General features: G+C 40.4%; 1 protein-coding gene across 1 annotated transcript in view; it reads right to left on the reverse strand.

The window, feature by feature from the left end:
* The window catches only part of amot (angiomotin), a 64,139-nt gene that overhangs the window by 13,167 nt on the left and 27,676 nt on the right, over positions 1–23,296 (reverse strand). The window contains exons 4-9 of the mRNA XM_084730417.1: positions 22,005–22,065; positions 16,888–17,926; positions 10,890–11,475; positions 7,460–7,604; positions 3,821–3,913; positions 3,311–3,456 (exon numbers count right to left, since the gene is read on the reverse strand). Coding sequence (XP_084586543.1) covers positions 3,311–3,456; positions 3,821–3,913; positions 7,460–7,604; positions 10,890–11,475; positions 16,888–17,926; positions 22,005–22,065 — 2,070 coding nt within the window. The remainder of the gene's footprint in view (positions 1–3,310; positions 3,457–3,820; positions 3,914–7,459; positions 7,605–10,889; positions 11,476–16,887; positions 17,927–22,004; positions 22,066–23,296) is intronic.

Below are 23,296 nucleotides of genomic sequence, written 5' to 3' on the forward strand. Positions count from 1 at the left end.
ATTCATAAAGCTTCCTACAAGAAGGTTGTCCAACTTATCAAAGTCTACAAACAGTCTTAGATTTATGACATTTTGAAAGAATTTCCTCTTGAAGTTAAGAGTAGATGCTGGTGAAGAGAAGAGTTACTCACAAAACGTTTTAGAGAAGTGAAAAGCTTTTAGGAGTTTTAAGAGTTTCTTAGAGATGCCAAAAATAAAAAGTTAGTTACTATCTACTCACCCTCATGCCGATTGAGGGTCAGATTCATTATGTTAGTCCGCAAAACACTACTGGAGTTTCACAGGAAAAAAGTGTTGCAGAATCTCCCAAAGAATAGAAGTGAATGGTGAGCAGTTGTCAAATGTAAAAAACAACTGGAAAAAACTGCTCATCAGGCAGAAGAAGAAGAAGAAAAAGAAGAAGGCATATTTTATTAATCCCAGAGGGGAAATTACATTCTTTTCACTCTGTTGTAATTTTGTAGATACATACACAGACCTGAAATACACACACATGCACAAACAGGACCTATAGACATGCAACTGAGAGTGGTGTCAGAGCGAGGGGGCTGCACACATACATATACTCAGACACCTAAAGCAGTTAGCGATTCAGTGCCTTGCTCAAGGGCACCTTGGCAGTGCCCAGGAGGTGAACTGGCACCTCTCCAGCTACCAGTCCACACTCCGTACTTGAACTTTGGTTCCCAAGCCAAATTCTTACAGACTGAGCTTCTGCTCCCCCTCAAAATCCAAATAATCCACATCTCCTAAAGTCCTGGCACACTGTTTGCACACCACCACACCGTACACACCCAGTTCAGACAGTGTGCATGTGAACATGGCTCCAGGCTAAAGATGTACAGATTCAGGCTAAAAACATGGCAAACATTTTTTTAGTCAACTTGGCATGTTGGAGCTTTAGGAGACATGGATTACACCAGACAAGCAGTATGGAGGTATTTTATGTTTTTATTCTGTTGTTTTTTAACATTTAAAAACTGGTCACCATTCACTTCCATTGTTTGGGAGATTCTGCAACACTGTTTTCCTGTGAAACTCCAGGAGTGTTTTGTGCACTAAAAAACCAAACCTGACCTTCAGTCAGCATGCTGGTTGGTTAAGAGGAGTGAGGAGTCAGTATGTCAGTATAGGTTATATATAGGTTTTTCAGAAACTGTGAATCACAGCAACCACAAGAGGTCCTTGAGCATACAGTCATAAAACAGTATGTGAGATTAGCTGCAGACAAGTTCCAGTCTTGTTGGTCTGTCACACATGCTCACACTCAACCAATAACATGATCTCCTACGGGCGTTTCCAGTCTCACATTGATTTCATGTTCACTGGACGTCCACTTGCAGGCTCACATTCATGAACAAGTGCCAAAATGACCAGCAGGGTAAATAAACTTGAACAAATAAATAACATCTATCACAGTAATATATTTTAATTGTATTACTTTAATCCTATATTTTAATTTCTGAATCTTACATCAGCAGATAGCAGCTGATCTCACGCAGCCCATGTCAGCTGATGGCTCAGCTGACTCCCTTCTAAGCACCCCATTGGCAAATCTCATACAGGGCACCATAATTAAGCTGATTCACACTGAGGACACACAGGATGCAGAAACACCCCTAAGCCCCCTGAAGACTGCCTGCCTTCATTCAGCACCAATATTAACCAACGGGACTGTTCAGACAGACGGTTCTGCAGTTTCACCATCTCTTCCATTTCTTTTCATGTTCTGTGAGTGAATTTGGCATGAAAATACACTGATGATCTAATATAAATTATATAAATAATACATTTGTGTGTGATATAAATGATCTGATTCTGATAAATGACTAAATATGCAGCCCATGCTTTCCAACTCTTTTTATTTCTCTTCTTCTCTCTCTGCTGTTATCCTGCAGTTTCAATTCCCCTGACCCCCCCCCCCCCCCCATCCCCCCACCCTTGATGAAATAAATTACGTACTTATTCTACATATTTGTGTCAGTTGTGTGTACAGAGAGGGAGAGAGACGAGCAGCAGACACAGGCAGGAGGGAAGCTCCACCTCACAGATCAACATACAAGGTGATGGTCTGCTTTTTATCCAACAGAACACATAAAAAGCTTTTCATGAGTTTATTCTACAGATCAGCTCTATGTGCTATTAGAAAACAGCAGAGGAGCAGAATGGTGTGTTGACCGATGCTGAGAGTTATGCATGTGGTGTGTTCAGTCAGGCTGCTGCTCACTCCAGAACTGTATGTCCCTGGTGTTAGCCTGCTGGCCCTTGCTGCTTCCTCTGCAACTTGCAACTTTGCAACTTGCCTCCACCTGAGCGCCACCTCAGGAGCTCCTGAGCTCCTCGGTCTTTATCTATAACATTTCTGTTGTCACTGATACTTTCTCTGTTCTGTACACTACAGGGGTCTTTGCTGTTGCACTCTTTCCATTCTTAACATTGAAGGGGAAGGAGATCCCTGAACAGAGCCACATGACAAATATTACTTGCTGCAACTGGAAATAAAAGTGACTAACACGGTCCTGACTGAAGTTTCTTTGCCAACTGCGTCTGTATAACTGATGATAACTGACAAATTAAGAACTTAAGACCTGAAACTTTCCTCCATGACATGTAAAGAGTAGAGGTTTCTCTGTTCTCTGCAATCTGTTGTCGTCATTCTTAAACTTCAGATAGGAGTAAGGAGAAAGGTCTGTCCTAAGATGTCCATCTGTGTAGCTCTTAGCTGATTCTAGCCTGCCTAATGCGTCTCTTGTCTAATAAGGAAGACATTATGGTGGGAATTGTTTTGGCGTGTGTTTTTTATGTACTGACTCCTTGACACCTGGTCACATTCAGTGAAGTATAATTTATTTGATTTATAAAAGGACAGTGTGAAATGATATTGATCATTCACAATAACTGAACACATGGTTGCACCAGATTTAGCAAGACGTCAATTTCCATCTGTAGTCCCACACATACATGCAATAAATAAAACTTAAAGTGCAATATAGACTACAGTAAATATAGGTGTCTAACTTAATAAAAGCAGTAGGAACACACTACACAGTACAAAATACAGTAAGAAATACACAATAGCTGCCTTATAAAATGACCAGGTTACCTGTGCAGGTGCCCTCCATAATAAAAACAGTAAGTGCACACTGCACAGTCAAAATACAATATGAAATATGAAGGTGGCTGCTCCATGATTGTCCACCCTCAGCTCCACCTGGGCCTCTTTATCTAGATCAGGATTATCTGGCTCTGATAAAAATGACAACAAGCAGTGAACCTCACTCCTCCACCCAGGATAACAGGTGACTCTTACCTCCTCTTCCAGCTTCACCACTTTGGCCTGGGCATTGTTGAGCGCCTGGTCTCTGATCTCAATGTGTCTCCTCTGGTCCTCTGTGGTAGACCGCAGTGCATTCAGCTCCATCTCCAGTTTCTCCTTCTCACGCAGCGTTTCTTTGTCTGAACACAAACACACACATGAACACATGCACAAACACAATGTCTTTGTGTTCTAGTTTTTAAAAAGCTTATTTCTCTGCTCATCTCAGATCAGTCATGTTACATGTTAATCCTTGCACGGATTCCAACACAAGTCAATGAGAGAACTGATGTTCATCCAGTCAGATGGATGATCACATTGTCCAGAGTCTGAGGAATGCCAGAGGTGACATGTTGAAAGACCCAGGCTCTGTGTGTGTGTGTGTGTATGTGTGTGTGTGTGTGTGTGTGTGTGTGTGTGTGTGTGTGTGTGTGTGTGTGTGTGTGTGTGTGTGTGTGTGTGTGTGTATGTGTGTGTGTGTGTGTGTGTGTGTGTGTTACTCACTCTGTGTAAGCAACTGAGAGATGGTTTTGCGGTTGTCCTCTGAGCCGTCACACTCTTTAGCAGCAAGCTGCTTATTGGCTGTCTCCATGCGCTCTGTAAAACAACAACACACACATGCACATCAAGACAAACACACACAGATAAAGATTAATGTGCTGACATTCACACACATTAGTCAGGACCTAAACTCTGCAGCTCTTCACTGCATGTTTAAGTTCTAGGAGGTACTACAGAGACCCTCTGGCAACTAAAAATGTATTTAAGAATTTCTTTGTCCCAAGTGCCATCAGTATTTTTAACTCTGCAAAGTGACTGATGAGATTTAAACCACAGACATGACATAAAAGGCTTTTAATTCTTAATGCTTCAAACTTTTTCTGACATGCCCCAGAGGACTGGCAGCCCCAGTACACAGGGCACATGCTCCACCAACCAAACCACAAGGGTGCCCCGATTCAAGCTGAATTTTAGTAAAGGTCAGCACGATAGCAACAGCAAGCTCATGTATATTTTCCCTACATAAATCATATTCATTTAAATTGGTTTCACTCTCTGTCTCTTCCCTGCTCATTCATACCCCCACCCCCCAGTTTGGGAACCACTGCATTAAACCAACCTAAAATTACCCCAGCCTCAAGCTGGACTGAAAGTAATATTTGAGAATTTTAGAGGAACTTTTAAATTTAAGGTTTAATTTCAGTTCAAAGCAAAGTGTGAACATTTGTTGGAAAAGTCAACCAGCCCAAAAGGTAGGACACATGGCTACTGAAATGCCAAAAGGTGTACTGTGGTGAAGAGAGAGCAAAAGTGAATGGTTTATGCGTCTATCTGTTTAAATTCTACAGAAAATCTGCCAGGGTGTCGCTGGAATCCTGCAGGCACAGATTCCACGAGGGCAACTACTGGTCTACATACTGCCTGTGTACATGCACATCCCCTGCAGGCCTGTCAGGAAAAATGGCAGCATGCCTGGTCATAATCTTTCTCACGACTAAATAGTTTGACCTGAGTCTCGTGAGCCTGAGGTGTTGCCCTGGACCGAATCACAGGGTAGCCCCACCCTAAAGCATATCCTACTTTACTGTTGTCTATTTTATCTCTTAATGGGATCATAATTTACTGAATGAACATCATGCTGTATTGAAGAAGACTTGAAACTAGCAATTGAGACCATAAACTCAATGAAAAGCAGCTTCATTTTGCCATAAGTTTACATACAGACTGCCATTGAAACCAGTATAGTCGCCTCCTGCTGGCCATTAGCAAGAATGCAGGTTTAAAGCTATTCAACATTGGCTTCACTTGTCAGAACTGGATGTTCTGTCCAGATATTTATCATACAGTCAATAGTCTCACAGTCTCTGTCTCTGTTTCCTTCCACATTAAAAGCACCTCTGGGAGCTGGTTGCTTAGCAACTTGTTTTGAATCTCTGAGGAGTATCAAGTCATCGCTGAGAGTTCAGATGCAGGATGAGTTTAGCAACAGTATGTGCAAGAATACTTGGTCCGAGGTTATATGAGTCACAAACAGTAGTGTTCTGCTCAAATCAGCACAAGATGATTCATTTATTGTTATATAGTTAATCGAGAAAAAATACACCAAACACGTCCAAAATGAATACTTCTTAAAAGCACTCTTGGTTTTGTTTATTTCTTGCATATTCTATGCATTAGTCCTGTGAAACATATCCCAGACTAGAGTTGGTTCATGGTAAAAGATGTGACAGTGGCATTAAAAACACACATGACAAAAAAAGCTTTGCTCTACTAAAGTGCTATTATCAGAGCACAAAGAACTTTCATTCAAGATCTCCAGAACAATAGCTACAGTGAGTATGTGTTGACCTTTGACCCAGAAAAGTGGAGCAAAGTATCCATTACACATGCACACGTCTGCCAAAGCTATGAAGGGAGGAAAAGAAGGGAAGCAGGAAGGAGAGATGGCAGGAAAGAAAAAAGCCTCTGTGGTGACTTGTTGTGAGAGGTTCCCAGTGGACCTGAGTCTGGGCTATGAGCCATGAACGCAGCTTTATTCTCTCCAGTGTGTGTGTGTGTGTGTGTGTGTGTGTGTGTGTGTGTGTGTGTGTGTGTGTGTGTGTGTGTGTGTTGGCGAGTGCTGAAGAGGAAAATGGTCAGTGTGGGTGCACCTTTTTTCTTCTAGGTGTTCATACCACACTGATTGTTTGCTGTGTTGTTGTCAGTCAGTCTCACCAACGAAAACAGAAGCAGCACAACAGACATTCCTCTTTCTATTAAAGGGATAGTTCACCCAAAACCAAAAATTCAGTCATTATCTACTCACCTTCATGCTGATAGGTTTTTTAGTCCACAAAACACTGCTGGAATCTCACAGGAAAACAGTGTTGCAGAATATCCCAAACAATAGAAGTGAATGGTGACCAGTTTTCAAACGTAAAAAACAGCTGGAAAAAACGAACAAAAAATGCTGCCATACTGCTCATCTGGTGTAATCCAAGTCTCCTGAAAGCATTTTTTGAATTTTGCATTTTTGTTTTTTTCGATTTTTTGAAAGCATGTTTTTATTCTGTTGGTTGCTATGTTTGAAAACTGGTCACGCTTCACCTTCATTGTTTGGGAGATTCTGCAACACTTTTTTCCTGTGAAATTCCAGCAGTGTTTTGTGGACTAAAAACCTATACCAGACCTTGAATCATCATGAGGGTGAGCAGATAATGACTGAATTTGCATTTTTGGGTGAACTATCCCTTTAAACTGATGGGAGATGCTATATTATAGTGTGTATCTTACACCACCAGGGGCCATTATCTGCATGGCAGTGCAGATGAGCAGACAAACATTCATAAGAAGAAGAAACATGCCATCTTGCTGATTAAGTGTCAAGACTAACAAGTTAAAAAGAAGAAAAATGCCTCTGTCCCCATTTTGGATTATTTTAGATTCAGTCCTGATGATAAAGGTAAGCTAACAAACACTGCTGACTGCTCAGAGTAGTGTTTTATCAGTGTGTAGCGAGGGGCAGACTAATTACTGGTGACAGAGTTATGGTGACTGCACACTGAGCGGAGGGAAAGGTGAGCAGTCATCATGGTAGAATATGCCACTGACAGAGCTGTAAAGTTACAGTTTGTCTGTGAATAAAGGCTGCAGCTTCTCAAGACCAAAGTGGAGCTCCTGTGTGTGTGTGTGTGTGTGTGTGTGTGTGTGTGTGTGTGTGTGTGTGTGTGTGTGTGTGTGTGTGTGTGTGTGTGTGCTGTTTCCCAGCTGTGGGAATAATGTTGCTATGACGATCAGCACCACCTACACTGTGGGAGTATCAAGTACAGTGAAATACAGTGTACTTGAGCCGTTTCACACAAGTTTTACACAAATACCATCATACTACCCTATGACCTGGTAAAATGCCAGGAGGGTATGAAGGTATGAAAAAATGGATACTGCCTAAGTCTACCTCTCAGTGATGACTACAGAACAGAAGGTTTGACAAAGATGGAGATATTTAACCTGTCAGCCCTCTTCCCCACGACAGTTCTGAACATGTTTTTAATTGTGTAAAAAACAAACCATGCATGAACTGAGTTAAAGCTGTCTAGTAACATGCTGAATCAGTTGCAGAAGGAGTGTGTTCCTGGCAGTTACTGCATCTCCCTGCTTTCTTACCTCGGAGGTCCCTGTTGAAGTCGTGCAGCCGGCGCACCTCCAGCTCCAGCTTGTTCCTCATGGTTTTCTCCAGGGCCTCCCTCTTAGAGGAGGACTTGGCAAGGTTTTCATAGGCCTCCGACACCAGCTGGATCTCTGTCTCCAACTGCCCACAGGTACAGGGGTGATGAAGGCAAACAAAGTGAAGACGGGGAGAAAGAAGATGAGTGAGATGCATCAAACCTTCATACAAATGTTGTAAAAATTTCTTTCTCTGCTAAATATTCACATTCAGATCCAGTTAGTAACATCGGGAAAAAAAACTGCATGATAGTCACAGTGCTGAAATAACTGATCTTTCCAGGATACAGACCCTATGGCTCTTATCCAGGTCTCCTTTTCCATAGTGTCATTTTGAAGTTAGAGACACTGGCTAAGAATTTTTAAACTCTTAAACATGTTCCACTGCCTTTGAGGTAGTGTACATTTAACAGTTTAACATCAAATTCTTTTAGCAGACACTTTTGTGTAAAGCAATTTAAAATTCTCACCTTTGCCTCACATATGATGAAAGTTTTTGTTGTTTTTTCTTTTGTTGTGTTACATTTCAGAATGATTGTCTACAGTCTTTAGCACAAAATTCCAGAAAACAAAATATTGCTGTTGGCTGTTTCACAAAGTTGTGTTGTCTTCATGTCCTCTCAGTTTTTCTCTTAATAAAGGGATAGTTCACCCAAAAATCAAAATTCAGTCATTATCTACTCACTCTCATGCTGACTGAAGGTCTCGTTTAGGTTTTTTAGTCCACAAAACAATGCTGGAGTTTCACAGGAAAACAGTGTTGCAAAATCTCCCAAACAATGGAAGTGAATGGTGACCAGTTTTCAAATGTAAAAAAACAAACAAACAAAACAACAGAATAAAAACATAAAATGCCTCCATACTGCTCGTCTGGTGAAATCCAAGTCTCTTAGAGCCCCAACATGCCAAACTGATTTAAAAAATGTTATTTACATCATGTTTTCAGTGTGCAAACGTAATGAAAGAAAGTCTCCTAAAAGACTTTAGGAGACTTGGATTACAACAGACGAGCAGTATGGAGGCATTTTATGTTTTTTTATTTTCCAGTTATTTTTCATGTTTGAAGACTGGTCACCATTCACTTCTATTGTTTGGGAGATTCTGCAACACTGTTCCTGCGAAATTCCAGCAGTGTTTTGTGGACAAACATAATTAACCCAAGCCTCAATCAGTATGAGGTTGAGTAGATAATGACTGAATTTTCAGTTTTGGGTGAACTATTTGTTTAAGCTTGTCCACTAAGGCGAATCCAAAATGCACTGCAATATTATATCAATACACAGATTCCAAGCAAGCATCAGTATTTTATTATATAACTTATTAGTATTAAAAATGCATATTAAACTTTTGGTACTACAAAACTACTACTTTCAGTCCTCTCTTCAGTCCACTAGATGGTACTGAGTTTGTTTTTTCTGGTGAGGTCAGCAGAGGCCACACTCAGCAGGTTTAGAGGGGTTTTTTTGTGATCAAACCTTTATTTGCAACTAGTGCTAGAGTGGCAGATATAAATAACGCATAAATCTCTGGACCCCCTCCCTCATTGTCCCTCCCCATGGCAGCATGCCCACTGACAGCCCAGTGTTAGAGGTTAGAGGGTTTTATGACAGTGTTGGTCCATCTGTCTGCTTGATAATCCCATTTAGCTGCAATTTAAATGGCCGAAGTGAGATGAACACACTGAACATTTTACTTCTTAGATAAAACAGAAGATGACAAACTTTTCCTTTGAGGACATACTTGGCACTTGAATAAAAGTGATAAATTGCAATATATAGCAATATCTTATTGCAATACTCAGTATATTGCAAAATGTTTAAGATCACAATAATATCATTATCAGATTATTGATTACTAATAATCTGCATTAATCTGCATATTTTTAGAAAAAAAAAATCTAAATTCACTGTGATGTACTCTGCCTCAACTTCCGGCTATTTACAATTGACACTTGGGCATGTTTAATATGAACATCCAACACTGTAATATTATACATATGACAGATAAAGAGGAAAACTGGTCCCCTTTAAGTACAGTGATTATATCTCAAGCATAATGCTAATATTATATTGTGACTCAAGTATCGTGATAATATTGTACTGCGATATTCTATCAAGATTTAAATATCATAATAGTAATGTACTGTGATAATAGTACATTATGACTTGGGGTGTGAATGTCACTGGCTGAGACTGATTTGATACACATCTCAATGCATGTTTAACAATATGATACATATTAGGAATTTTTAAAGAGCTAACAATTCAGCACCATACGATTCAGCCCTGTCATGATACAATACAATGTAATGTGTGAATCTTTACATTGTTATTCTATTATTGCTATATTTGTAAGGTACTATTTGTTACAAGAAGAAATCCTAATAGTTTTACCAAATCCAGTAACTGTAGAGACAGAGAGAAGGGGACATTACAGTGGTGTTAACATCTTATTAGGAATCTCATGTGTAAATGAGATCCTGTAGCCTAAATGAGAATCTATGAAAAAAAACTTAACTGTTTAAAATGCATTTTTTTCAGTGAGATGATCTGCAGCTCTGTTTCACATGAAGAGTGGTGCAGTTTGGACTGAATTTAACCGTGTAGAGGTAGTGGGGTGTGGAGGAACAGTGACGCTACATGTTACCTGCTCTCCCAGTGACATGATGTCTCTGTTGGTCAGACTCATGGCTCTATACTCTGCTGTCTAACATGTTTTGCATAAATGATTTTCAGCAGTGTTTCTAATCTTTCTAATAAAAGACAAACTTATTCAACACTTGTGCGATAAGAAAGTTGAGCAATGCAAGGCAATGAGACGTCAGTTCTTTCACTGTCTGTTTTGAGGAAATGAAGAGGAGAGACAGGAAAGGGAGAGGAGTGCCTGTTTTGTGTGAATGAGGCAGCAGGCGCCCAGTGAGAGCAATACAGGCAGAGGCAGGAGGAGAAAGAAAATGGAGGAAAGTTACAATAGCAGTCCTGATGAGATGTATCAATACAACTGTGCGGCATTGATTTTTTTCTGATACACAGTCAGCTTTTTATTGATACAAACGGTCTAAATTGATGAACTCGCATCTTACACATTAAAGTCTGATACGTTGGATGTGTGAGTGAATTGCTGCACCCCTGAGTGTCACTATATGGTATCGTGGGGCCTTTAGTGATCCCCACCCCTAACATGTGGATACTCACTTTGGAAGATATGACCTTGTTTATTCAAACCAAGTCTCATATTAGCTTCAGCTGAATTTTAGAATGTATCTTTACACAGAAGGAGGACCATGAACTGTGGGCATGTCAGAATTGTTTCAGACAGCCTTAAATGAAACTGAATCTAGCCATGAAAAGTCTTGTGCAGACGATGTTACCTTGTGCAGCTTGGTGACTTTCTCACGGCAGGCCTCCATCTCCTGCCTCAACATCCTGTTCTCCTCTGTCAGCATATCCACCATCTGGTGGGCACGTGCCATCATAGCAAAAGGCTCTCCCTGCAGGTGGGAGTAGGAGTGTGGGTGGGGGAAATGTGCGGCCTGGACTGGCAGCTGGGGCTGGGGCTGCAGGGGTGGTAGTCCTTGGAGCTGCTGTTGCTGCTGCTGCTGTTGTTGACACTGATGGTGCTGCTGATGCTGATGGTGCATCCTCGGGGTGGAGCCATAGGGGTCATGAGGGAAACCGTGGCCTCTTGGCGGGTGAATGGGCCCCTGGGTGAAGGGCTCACCTGTTTGGTGGGAACCAGGAACCTGCGGACTGCGGGGCCCTGTGCTGGGGAAGGGCTCTCCCTGGCTCTGGGGGTGCTGGTGAGGGAAGGAGGGATGAGAAGAGTGGGAGGCGCTGAGCATGCTACTGAGGATGGAGGACTGGGCACGGGACAAGGAGCCCACAGAGGTGACGGAGGAGGTGGGACTGTGCTGGTGAAGAGCCCTCTGGGAGTGAACTGAACCCTCCTTACTGGACCTGAGGAGAGATCAGCCATGTAGTCTTCAACATACTTAAAAATATCATATTCAAATTTTAACTACATTCTGTTTCAGCTATGGTTACAGTAATACAGGATGTCTACATGCATCAGAAAGGTGAATGTAAGACTTTTTAATGCCAGCCTTTAATTAAACCTAAAGCCAATTTTGCAATGAAATTAAACATCAAATGTGAAAACATAGTTGGACAAAATGACCATAATGAGTGGAGTTAAAGAACAAAATAAATTTGTCCTTAATGATATTACAGCAATTATTATAACTGTCCTACGGCCAATGATTATCTAGCAAGTATGATTCCCTGTATTTATATTCTGACAGGGGAATGTGTGTGGGACCATGTGATTTGAATCACCAGTTGACAGCTGTGGTGAATGAATGGCTCGACAGAAGCACTGGAGAAACAGTTAAAATGAAATAGAAATTAAATCCACAGAAACTGGAGTGTTTCCAGGTGAGCTAACTAGCTAGTTCCTCCATCCCATCCAGGCAGATGTTACGGTGGTCACCAGGGGACAAAGAGAACACAAATGGCAAAAACCTAAAAGACTGTAACAGGATAGTTAAGGGTCATTCTGAACAATCTGGACCCTCTCCCAGCTGACGCTGAGCGGTGGGCTACAGTCAGGACATCTCAGTGCTGACACATACCTTTTATTAGTAAATGTGAAATGAGACATTTTAAGACTTTTAAAGCTTGTAATACAATATTTATTGCATGACTTCAGTTGTCATGTCTATCTGTCAGCGCAACTCCTTAAAAAGACAACGATCAGATATACAACTGACAACATTTAACATCTGACAACTATGGCTTCTTTTGTTAGATGAAGAATGGATTTTGTAGAAAAAAGTGTCCTGCTACTGAAACCCAGGTATGATGATGGGTATTGGCCCACTTACCACAGATTTACCACATCAGTACATATGTCAGCTATTAAGTAACAAGATATTGTGACATATGTAAGTTCTGTCATTAAGCGTCTCTCACATTAAAACAGTAACACAAGACATTGATTCATGATGCTGTGAAGTAGCATGGGGACATGAGAGTTGTTGTCTTCATTGTTAAACAACCACTATAGCTGATGATAATACATTTGATATGAAATGATGTTCATGAGGTCATGTATTAATGTTTGATTCACATTACATTTAGTAAAGTTTGCCAGTTTCCTTTCTCACTGTCTGATGTATATGATGTATCCTGTGATTTTCTGGAAGTTACAGCAATAACAACACTGTTAGAACTCAACAAAATATAACATAGGACTAGTGTTTTGGGCATTTTAATACAGAAATGTTACATATTACAGCTTTATAAAAAGTCAAAATTATTCAGATATGTTTAGATCCTTTTTAAACAGTGTCTCTGTTCTACAATTAGTCCAGAGAGTACTGCTGTGTTCATAATTACACTGTAAAATGTCATCTGCAACAAAACTGTTTATTTTTGTGTTTATGTTTAAAAATGAATATTAGCCAATATAATTTCACCAGATTTTATAATCTAAAATATGAGTAAGGTATTTTTCCACACAGTGAGAGACCATCCCACAGTCAGTGCTTAAAACAACAATTGATTGCTGCTTGTTTTACAAAATGTCCTTCGGGCCAGTCTGATTCACCTGCTGTGTTCTTGCTCACTGAGCAGGTCTTGTTTTTGAGTAAGGTGGGAAAAATGTCAGGTGCTTTCAGCCCTCAAAGGAATGTCATCGAAGCCAACAGATCATGTCCCGACTTGTCCTGCCCTGATGATTAAAATTCTGCGGTATTCATGGCTGTTTACCTCAGAGGAGCCAGATTCAAAGAAACTGGTGTGAAACCAGCCCAACAGGATCCTTCCTTACAATCTCAAACACAGAGTTAGGGACAGCATGGAAAGTTCTCACATTTTTATTTTTATGGACTTCAACTAGGAGCATTCAGTGTTTGTTACATCATTTTGCCTTTGTCAGTGTGGAAACAAATCCTGAAGCAACATTTACGTCATCAGTGAACAATCAAACTCCTCATGAACCAGTGTGTGTGTCCTGTGTTTGCAAGTATGTGTGGAAAAGGCCAAGAAAAGAGCAGCCAACATGAAGAAGCTCGCTGGCACCAGGTGACCAGCTGAACTGATCGATAATTGGTCATTTGAAGTCACTTTCAGTTGGAGAAGTCAAAAACTGAGCTACATGATCATCACGGGGAGACAATAATGAATGAGTCTTTGTAGAAGATAAAAAGTTCAGCATTTTTCTCATTTTGATGTGGTTTGTGGTCTTGTTCTTGTTGTAGTTGCTGTGGAAACCACTCAGATGACTTGTGATGGAGACAAAAACTAAGTAACAAAAGATAATAAGATTTAACATTTATGCCACTAAAAAGATGCTTTTAATTACAGATGTTCTGATACAATTTTTTTCCTTCCTGATACCCATTCTGAAATCTGAACTCTGCATGTGGGTCAATACTACTGATCCCATACCAGTGCCTTAAAAAATACAGCTGTATATATTATTACTGTCATCTATTAACAGCTGTATATTACAAAGTCTGAATGATTGTGATGTGATCACTATTATTACTGTACGGCCTGGCTCAGGTTAAATCAGGTGTGTCATTTATATCCAGTGGTGGAAAGAGCACTGGAAAAAAACTGGAAAGTACTGTTGTATTATTGAAAATATTGCTCAATTACAAGTAAAAGAACAGGTGTTAGAAAAATACTTAAATAAAAGTACACAAGCATTCTTGTGAAAAACTAGTATTAGTTACTTTTCAATCATTAAATAAGTAGCAGACACTCAATCAAAGCTGTTACTGTTTCTCCAAATCTTCAGTCTAAATGACTCCAAACTCTGCTCTTCTACTGCTCAGTGGTTACAATCACCTCTCCAAACTAGGGCTGAAAATTTTGTGCATTTTTCCTATCTGATAGTTGAAAAAGCTAACAAACAATTCATTATTAATAATTTTAAGACACAAAACACCTTTTTCCCCCTCATTTTCAATTTTTTCTGTTCTTTCCTCCTTTTTTTGTAAGTTTAAGTTTCCTTATTAAACAAATGGCTCCACCAGACATTACTGCCATTTCTAGACATAGCATAAATATTGATTAATACATTTTTAATTGAGTAATTCTCAGAGGCCATTAATTAATCATTAATGGCCTATGATCCTTATTTCAGACCTGTGCTGCTGCAGTGTTTTGTTTTTTGTATGTCATTATTATTATTCATTGGCCTGTTTGCAACCAGATCACCTTATTGGCTGCTAAAATGCAGATAAAAGGTTTAGATATTCATTCAAATTGCACTCCGTACTCAACTATGATTCTAAAAGCAAGTAGATTACATAGTGTAATACATACTTAAGAACAAGTAAAAGTACAGAATAAAAATCTACTCATAAAAATACCAGCACCAACAAAAAAAACAAAAAAAAACAAAAACATATTTCCAGCAATTTGAGTCTTTGCAATTAGTCCCATCCATGCTTGTCTATATCAGACTTTTATCTCAAAACAGTGTTGAATTATACATTGTCTGCCAAAACGTTTGAATTATAAACAGTTTGTAAGGTTGGAGATACCTTAACCTCCATCCTTATTAGCTTCAGCTTTAGTTGGAGTTGTGTGGTGATGTAGCATTACTACACAGGAGAGGAAATGTCTGGAAAATTAAAAGAATTTCTAGAACTGCACAAGATGGTTAAGAATCATAAGGAAGTAAAATACTATATTGTTGTTCAGTTCCGACATAAATAAATGTATTGTGCATTTGTAGATCCTCTGACCTGTATAGTGTAATGCACATGTGGAAGGCCACAAAAGCAACACTAGCAGGTGCAGCAGGTGTTCTTGGATGAAGAACTAGTGATTTGAAAGATTAATTAATATTTTTTTCAGGATGGAATTTTACTTCTTTACAATCAAAAAGGGAAAAATTTGGATATGTTGTTACATGTTTTTAGGCTGTGCACTTATTTCACTGGTCCAACCCACTTGAGACTGAGCTTGACCGTATGCAGCCAATGAACGGAAAGGAATGTGACACTCGTGGGTTAAACCCTTTGTAGAACATGAACAAATACAGAGAATGAAGGCCATAGAACAAGACCTTCACATTCTGGGATTAAAAAGGTGTAGGGGACACTGCTGGGAAGGGGTTCATAAATCACTTAGTCTCAGATGGGTGCATAGACTTGCAAAATACTGCTGGAGTTTCAACCCTTAATCAATATGAGGGTGAGTAGATAATGATTGAATTTTCATTTTTGGATGAACTATCCCATTAATTGCCATGTCAACTATGTTCAGAAGATGCTAAATCCATTAATGATGAACAGTGAGAACGTCTGAAGGTCAGAACAGTTCTCGTGGAGCTGCCGTGGAGTCAAACACAGTTCATGCTCCCCTGTGTTGCTCATTATTTAACAGCTCAGTTTAGTGGCTTGATGCCAGTGCAAAACTATGTGACAGTTTAACTTTTCGTTAGTAACCATCCATACAACACCTGACTCAATTAGCAATGAAATGTAGAAAAAGCAAAAGAGGTCTTACAAGCAGACTGCTCCTGTGTTACAATGTGAAACACTACCTACCTGCAAATGTAACAACACTAAACTGTTTGGATTAATTTTAGCCAATTTGAATTACTCTTGTAGTTTAACTGTCCTGAAAACAGCTCTGGGTCTCAGCACGCTCTGTCCAAACAACCCAACTTGGGCGTTGAAAGGAAGTGGGTAGCAGTTCATGGCACATCACAATGCTTCCACCTCCTACATGTCTCTGGCATCAAAGAATGTGCTGGGTTTGTCACTTTGAACAACCCTTTTTATATTACTTTTACACACTTAATTCAATGTTAAATAATCATTTCACATATTTTAAAGTCCCCATGAAGTCAAAATCTATGTTTAACTGTTTTTATCACATATTATTTTGCTGTACATCACTTATATGCCAGTGTCTGGCCCAACAATGACAAAAAAGTTGTTTTGCTTTGTCTCAGATATTTCAGTTTATCATTTTCTGGAAAAGGATGACTCATCCTTCACTCCAGGGCATACACTAAATTTGTGTCCAATGAAACCTTTTCTCACTTATGATGTTGTCAAGCATGAAGAGACAATACATCCATTCACTGGAGTGGACTGGACTGTTTCTGGGGGCCTGATGCTACAAAGGCACATCTTTCTAACTTTATTCACTGACTTAGATGAAAAAGGATCATATTTTGTGTAAAAATATTTTCTGGTTTCCCCTTGGACATATAGCTCCAGCAGATACTTGTTGCTAAAGTGGCGAACCATGACTGTTAGCCGCAGTTAGTGGCCAAGAGAACTGAGGTGCTTGTGAGTGTGTGTGTGTGTGTGTGTGTGTATGTGTGTGCATGTTTCTTACCTGAATGAGCCGTACTCAGGTGGGGGCTGGTATCGGACATGGGGCACCTCCCTCGAGTGCTCTCTCCCTCTCTGCTCCTGGTAAAAATGGCCTCCAGGCTCCTGCTGCTTTGTAGGCGAGCCCATTCCTTTGAAGGGGTAGTCTGGAGGTGGCCCACGGTGTTGCGGCTTGTAGTAGTCGCCCGGTGGCCCTGGTGGGGGCAGGAGGGGGGACAGCGGGGCACTAGTGACAGGGGCGTGCGCTTTGACACCGCTGGTAGCCAGGGAGAGCTGCATAAGTCTTTCACTGAGAGAGCGAACATGTCCCTGCTTCAGGTCCTTTAGCCCATCATCCTGGTGGACCTTCCCTGCGCCGCTCACTCGCTGCACTGTTGGGCGACCTTCTGTGCGCACCTTGGGATTGGTCACCCCAGTGACGTAGAAGGCGGCACCCACAGAGGCGGGGAGCGGAGGCTGCTGAGGCTGGTTGTTCTGCTGCTGAGGCTGAGGAGGAGGAGGAGCATGTCCTCTGAAGTACTGGGACTGCACTTTGGCCTCTTCATATGTAGGGAGATCCTCTGGGTTTGGGCACTGGCCTTGGCCACTCCCACCTCCACCACTGCTTCCTGCTCCTCCAGTTCCTAAACCTCCTCCCCCTCCACTGCTCCCACCCCCTCCTCCGACTCTGGTGGAGCCCAGCTTCTCCAGGCCACTGTCTGTCTGCAGCTCCTGTCCCTGGGGCTCCTGACGGGCAATGTGAGGGGTCATGGAGTGATCATCAGAGGGCCCTACCTGTCCCTGTCCCTGCCCTGAGTATCCTCCTCCACCTCCACCTCCAGCTCCTCCTCCTCCTCCTTGTTGTTGTTGTTGTTGTTGTTGTTGCTGCTGCAGGACGTAATTGCGATTCATCTGCTCCTGCAGGAGGCGCTGCAGGACGGTGCTGCCGCCACCTCCAACACTGCTGCTGCTGTTGGATGACTCCTCAACTGCGGCCCTCATCTCTGCCTCACGTTGGCCACGTACCTCATGGAAGGACAAGCTCCGCCCACGGTCAATACTCCCTGAGAGGATGAGGAGGAGGAGAAAGAAGAAAGGAAAAAAGAGTAAAAGAAGCAGTGTGGTGAAGGAATGAGAATGAGTTTTATATCAAGGTAAAGAATGGAAGGGAAAGAGATCCAACAATCCACGAGAGAAGAAAATAGTATGAGGTGATTCCAGAAGTACAAGGGGACAAGAAAGAAGAAAAGAGAAGAAGACAGAAGATCAGAGATGCACATGGACTATCCACCACCATCCCTGCCCCAACCCACACAAAGCCATGGAAGACCCACTGATACATGATGGGACAGTAGATTGAAACTGAAGGAAGAACTATTTCTGAAAAACCAAATCACCAGCAAAATCTCTGACCCTCAAACCCACATCACACACAAACACAAATATAAAGAACAACAATTTTTCAAAGAATGGAGACTGTGATAGCCATCTGATGACTCAACATGAAGAGATTCTCAACAGGTTAACTAACATTTTAAACTTAAGTATTGTTTACCTGGCCCTTGTGACAATGAAAACAACTAGTAACAAGTCGTAGTAGTAGCAGTAGCTAAGTAGCAGAAAACAGATTAGCTTTCACTGCACTAAAACTACTTTTGCTGACTAAACCATGTCTACATTACCTGTCGATTAGAACTATTGAAGGATCAAAGAAAATCTTTGAGCACCAGTCTTTTTTGTTTCAAAATAAATGAAAAGATTATTCAGTTATCAAAGCTCTTGATTAATTGATTGATTGATTGATTGATTAATTGATTAATTTCCATGTCAATATTAAAATGTACCATCAAGATGACGGCTGATGAGAAAATTCAGTCAGAAAAACAGGTGAGTGGAATGGTAAACTATCCATCCTTCATCTGACCTGGGTTTTTACAGGCTTTTTCCTCATTTCCACTGCATGGTGTTGCTCAGTTTGGCTTGTTGGGATCATTCTTTTTTGGTTCTCCATTGGCAAAAGTTGTAGATGGTACCTGGTACTTTTTAGTATCACCTCGGTCAAGGTTCCAAGCAAGCTGAGACACACTAAAAGGTGAGATACTGAGATAACTGAGATACTAAATTTGTAATGAAAACATTGCAGATCACTGATTGGTCAGAGAGAATCATCACTGGACATCAAACAGAATTCCACCAGCCTTGAATCTGGTTGGGCCAATCACAATCACACCATTTATTTAATATGGGGTGGGTTCTATATGATGACTGACTGAAAAGTATCACTGGTCCAGATTTGAAAAGTCAAACATGTTGCTCTGATTGGTTATAGGTCTGACCGGTTGTGTCCATTCAGCAGGTCTGTCTAGGGCAACACCTCACAAAACTCAAATCAAAGTGTCAAACTAGGTGGTGCTGATGAAATACAGATCAAGATTATTTCACAACATTGTCTATTTCTTGCTTCAAATATTTACAGAAACATATTTTAGTGACTGTCTTGCTCTAATACAAGAAATATTGGGCCTCATGCAAGAAACACTCATACAAACAGATTTGTTCTTAAGTGTTGTGTACAAGTGATTTAGGAGAATTTGTGGCATTCACTAATTTTCTTGTATTCTGAATTTTCGTTCAGATACAAACATAATTTATGAGATCCAACCTTGTTGCAGAGTCATGTGCAGTCAGTCTGCTGGTACCGAAACCATTTGCACTAATGATTGTATATTTCATTAGTTTGAAGACATTTTGAGTTTGAAAAATAAATTACATTTCATAATTATGTCAACATTATCCTGTTTGACTACAAACTTCAAATTCTAATAGAATTGTATATCTACACATGCAGCATCTGTGGATGTGGTGAATTTTTTTTTTTTTTTTTTTGAAGCCATTTTCATATTGAGACATTTCTTTGGTATGTCAGTGACAGTCCAACCCTCCCCGTAACACGGCATTAACAGCACTCAGTTTTCTTGTTACTTTATTTTAGCAGGTCTTTTCATTTCACTGCTGACGTTGTTAAAATGACAGATTTTCCTTCATGGATCTTACTTAAAAACTCAGAACTTGGAAACTTCTTTTTACTCTTTGATGCCATTTTCATGAATGATCCCTCCCTGACAAATGTGGTGGGAGGCGGAGCCTTATATGGCAATATTAGGATGATAATTATGTTAATTTACAAGTATCATGCACATATACTCAAATATGCACAGGTAGATCATTTACACATTTATATGAAGTTACGAGCATTTGTTGAATCTGACATGACATCATCATATGAGCCCTACATATGAAAAAAGTAAGAGAAATTTTAAGATATAAATACAGAAATGTTCTTGCATGAGGTCCATTGTGACAGGGTAAAACTAGACATGAGCATTGTGTATTTGTCTATTGCCTACTGTGTTTTCAGAAACATATGAGTATCGTTAAACTGTAATATGAGAAAGATCACGACCAGGTGGCCACCATGGTGTGTCCTACATGGAACCTGACCAAACACCACTAAATCACACACGTTTTTGCTCTGATTGGTTATAGGTTATGTTTCATTTCTATGATTGGTTGTGTCCAGAGGCATTTCCTTCTGTGTGTTAATAATGCCCCTTAGAAACTGAAAATGAAGTGAGAGGAGCCTGGAGAAACCAGGCTAGGTGTTACTCTCTGCAGTGGAAAATGAAAAGGAGAAAAATCAACCATGCAGTGGAAACAAAGCTATATAGATAACTCATAGTGTCATCAGCAAAGCTTGATATTTTTTCAGCCTACACATGTACTGTATGACACCACATCAGTCAAAAAAAAACAAAAAAACAAAAACAAAACAAAAATACTGCTTTCAGTCAGGCCATAGACGAATCCGGCAACCATTTTGTGTGTTCCACCATCTTGTGGTGCCACCATTGCTGCGGTAGCACATCATGTCTGACACTCTTGGTGTCTGCTGGTTGGTTCTAGAAGGGAGCCCCAAATTTATGGGACTCTTGGTTTCTAAACAGCGGCCCTCAGTAACTTATGAAGGTACCATTTATGATGGAAATATTAATGTTCTTCAAATTTTACACAGTAGTTAGACATTGGTTGTGACAACAGCCAGAAATGGACAATGGAGAAGAGTGAAAAAAAGGACCACCTCCACCACGTTTAATTGATGGAAGTTCTGTGTAATATAAATTTAAAAATATATATGAATTCACACTTTTCATCAAGTATTCAAGATTTTCAGGCACAAAGTTCCTTTCTGTTAATATTTTTGATCCACTGTGACACATCCCACACTCTGTGAATCTATGTAGGTTTGAGTGTCTGCTCTCAGACAGCGACACTCTTCATGAAGTAAAGGTTTGTGGATTTTCATTCATTTTCATTCTGTTATTGTCCAAAGATGAAATTTGACACAACTAATGGAGCAACTGAACTGCACACGTTCTTCTGACTTCCTAGACATTGTTGTTAAAAGTAACGTCTAAAAAGAAAGTCTAAAATTGTAAACTTCTGTGGCTCGCATTCATTTGCGCTCAAACTGTAGGGAGATGTCGCCACAGCAATGGCGGCTCGTTAAGTTCCAGTAGTTCACCAGATTCGTCTATATGGACTAACTTCAACTAAGTGATAACATGCTCTTGAACCCCAGAATCAAAGCTTTGAGTACCACACAGGACTACAGCAACATTTATCCCTCCATTAGGTCAAAAGAGCAGGAAAATTATCTCTTGACAAGAAATGTGAGAGACTGTAACCCACTAGCTATGGTACAAAAGAGGATTATAGAAATTAGCACAGAAACAAATTCCAGTGATTTGGAAATGCTCACAGCTGACCACAAGAAATTTGATTGGAAATGTTGGCACAGCATTATTAAAGACAGAAGCAATGTGTTCTCAGTTGAACATCCAACATTGTCAAAGCTGAAACCACCTGGGATATATATTTGTGTTGTTCAAATCAAAGAGGATCATTCCCTCCCAAGTCATTCCTCTTCTCTCCCAGTGACCCATTCAGCAGAGGTGCTTTGTTTGTTTGTTGTGGCAGCGTGCGGCTGCTTGGATATTAGTGTGGTTTCTTCTGACAACACTGAATGTTAACAACTCCACCATTTTACACCTTTTTCTACAGAGTAAAGAAAGAAATTATTACATCTAGTGCTTTCAGTTATTCTTCGCATTCTCAAGGAGGAAGATGCTTTTTTCCGAAACATCTGTAGGTAAATAAAATCATGAGACAAAAGGAAAAAAGTTAGCTTTGGTGGTATGTCAGCAAATGGTCAATTCTCTTTATGTTGAACAGACAAGAAAAAAGTGATTTAGGGAGTATAATGGGCTGGGTAGTGGAAAATCAAGATGCCCAGCTTAAAGCTTAAACTTACAGCTACTACAAGCAAATCTGGAAAAAAGATAGTTGATTGTTAAGTCTCATTTTAAGGTTGTTGAATACAACCCTGAGTGCAAAAGAGCTGAGATGCTGTGCAAGATGTAAATAAAAACATGAATACAAGAATTTGCAAAAACCTTTGAGATGTATTGAAAGGAATACAGTGAAAATACAAGATATTTGATGTTCAAACTGATACACTCATTCTGAATTTGATGCCTGTAACACCTTACAACAAAAGCTGTGACAGAAGCATGTTTACCACTGTGATACATCAGCTTTTCTTTTAACAACACTCGGTGAACATTTGGGAACTGTGGACAGTAATCACTGAGGTTTTGTAAGTGGAATTCTTTCTCAGTCTTACTTGATATGACTTCAGATGCTCAACAGTCCGGGGTTTTTGTATTTTGTGCTTCATAATGCACTAAACATTTGACATTGGCGCCTTGACACTGTCTCGCAGAAATAAGCAGGGATGTCTCTGAAAAAGACATTCTGACATCTGGATGGTAGCATATGTTGCTCCAAAATCTGTACATACCTTTCAGCATCATATGGGCACCAACACACCCCCATACCATCACAGATGCTGGCTTTTCAACTTTGTGCTGGTCACAATCTGTCTGAGCCCCCATGTTTTCACAATATGGATGGGTCATGATTTGCAGTAGCTGAGTTCATAAAAACTTGGTTTAGGTACTGGAAGGTTGCCGGGTCCAGTCCAGCAGAGACCAGTCGGTATAAAGTGTGAATTGGGACCTCTCCAGCTACCAGTCCACCTCCTAGGCACTGCTGAAGTGGCCTTGAGCAAAGCACTAACAGCTCATGACGCCTGACTGTACGTACATATGTGTGCAGCCCCATCACTCTGACATCTGTCCAGTAATGTGCATATGTGTGTATTTCAGAACTGTGTGTATAAAATAAAAAAACATCATGTAATTTCCCCATGGCATTCCCAACTTTGTTGCAGGCATCAAGTTCAGAGTAAGGGTATTTTTTACAAAAAGAATTAAAATTCATCATATTAAACATAACATATCCTGTCTTTGGAC

Source organism: Lutjanus erythropterus, chromosome 11, assembly GCF_056507025.1.
Source record: "Lutjanus erythropterus isolate fLutEry1 chromosome 11, fLutEry1.hap2, whole genome shotgun sequence".
In the NCBI taxonomy this organism is placed as follows: Eukaryota; Metazoa; Chordata; class Actinopteri; order Lutjaniformes; family Lutjanidae; genus Lutjanus; species Lutjanus erythropterus.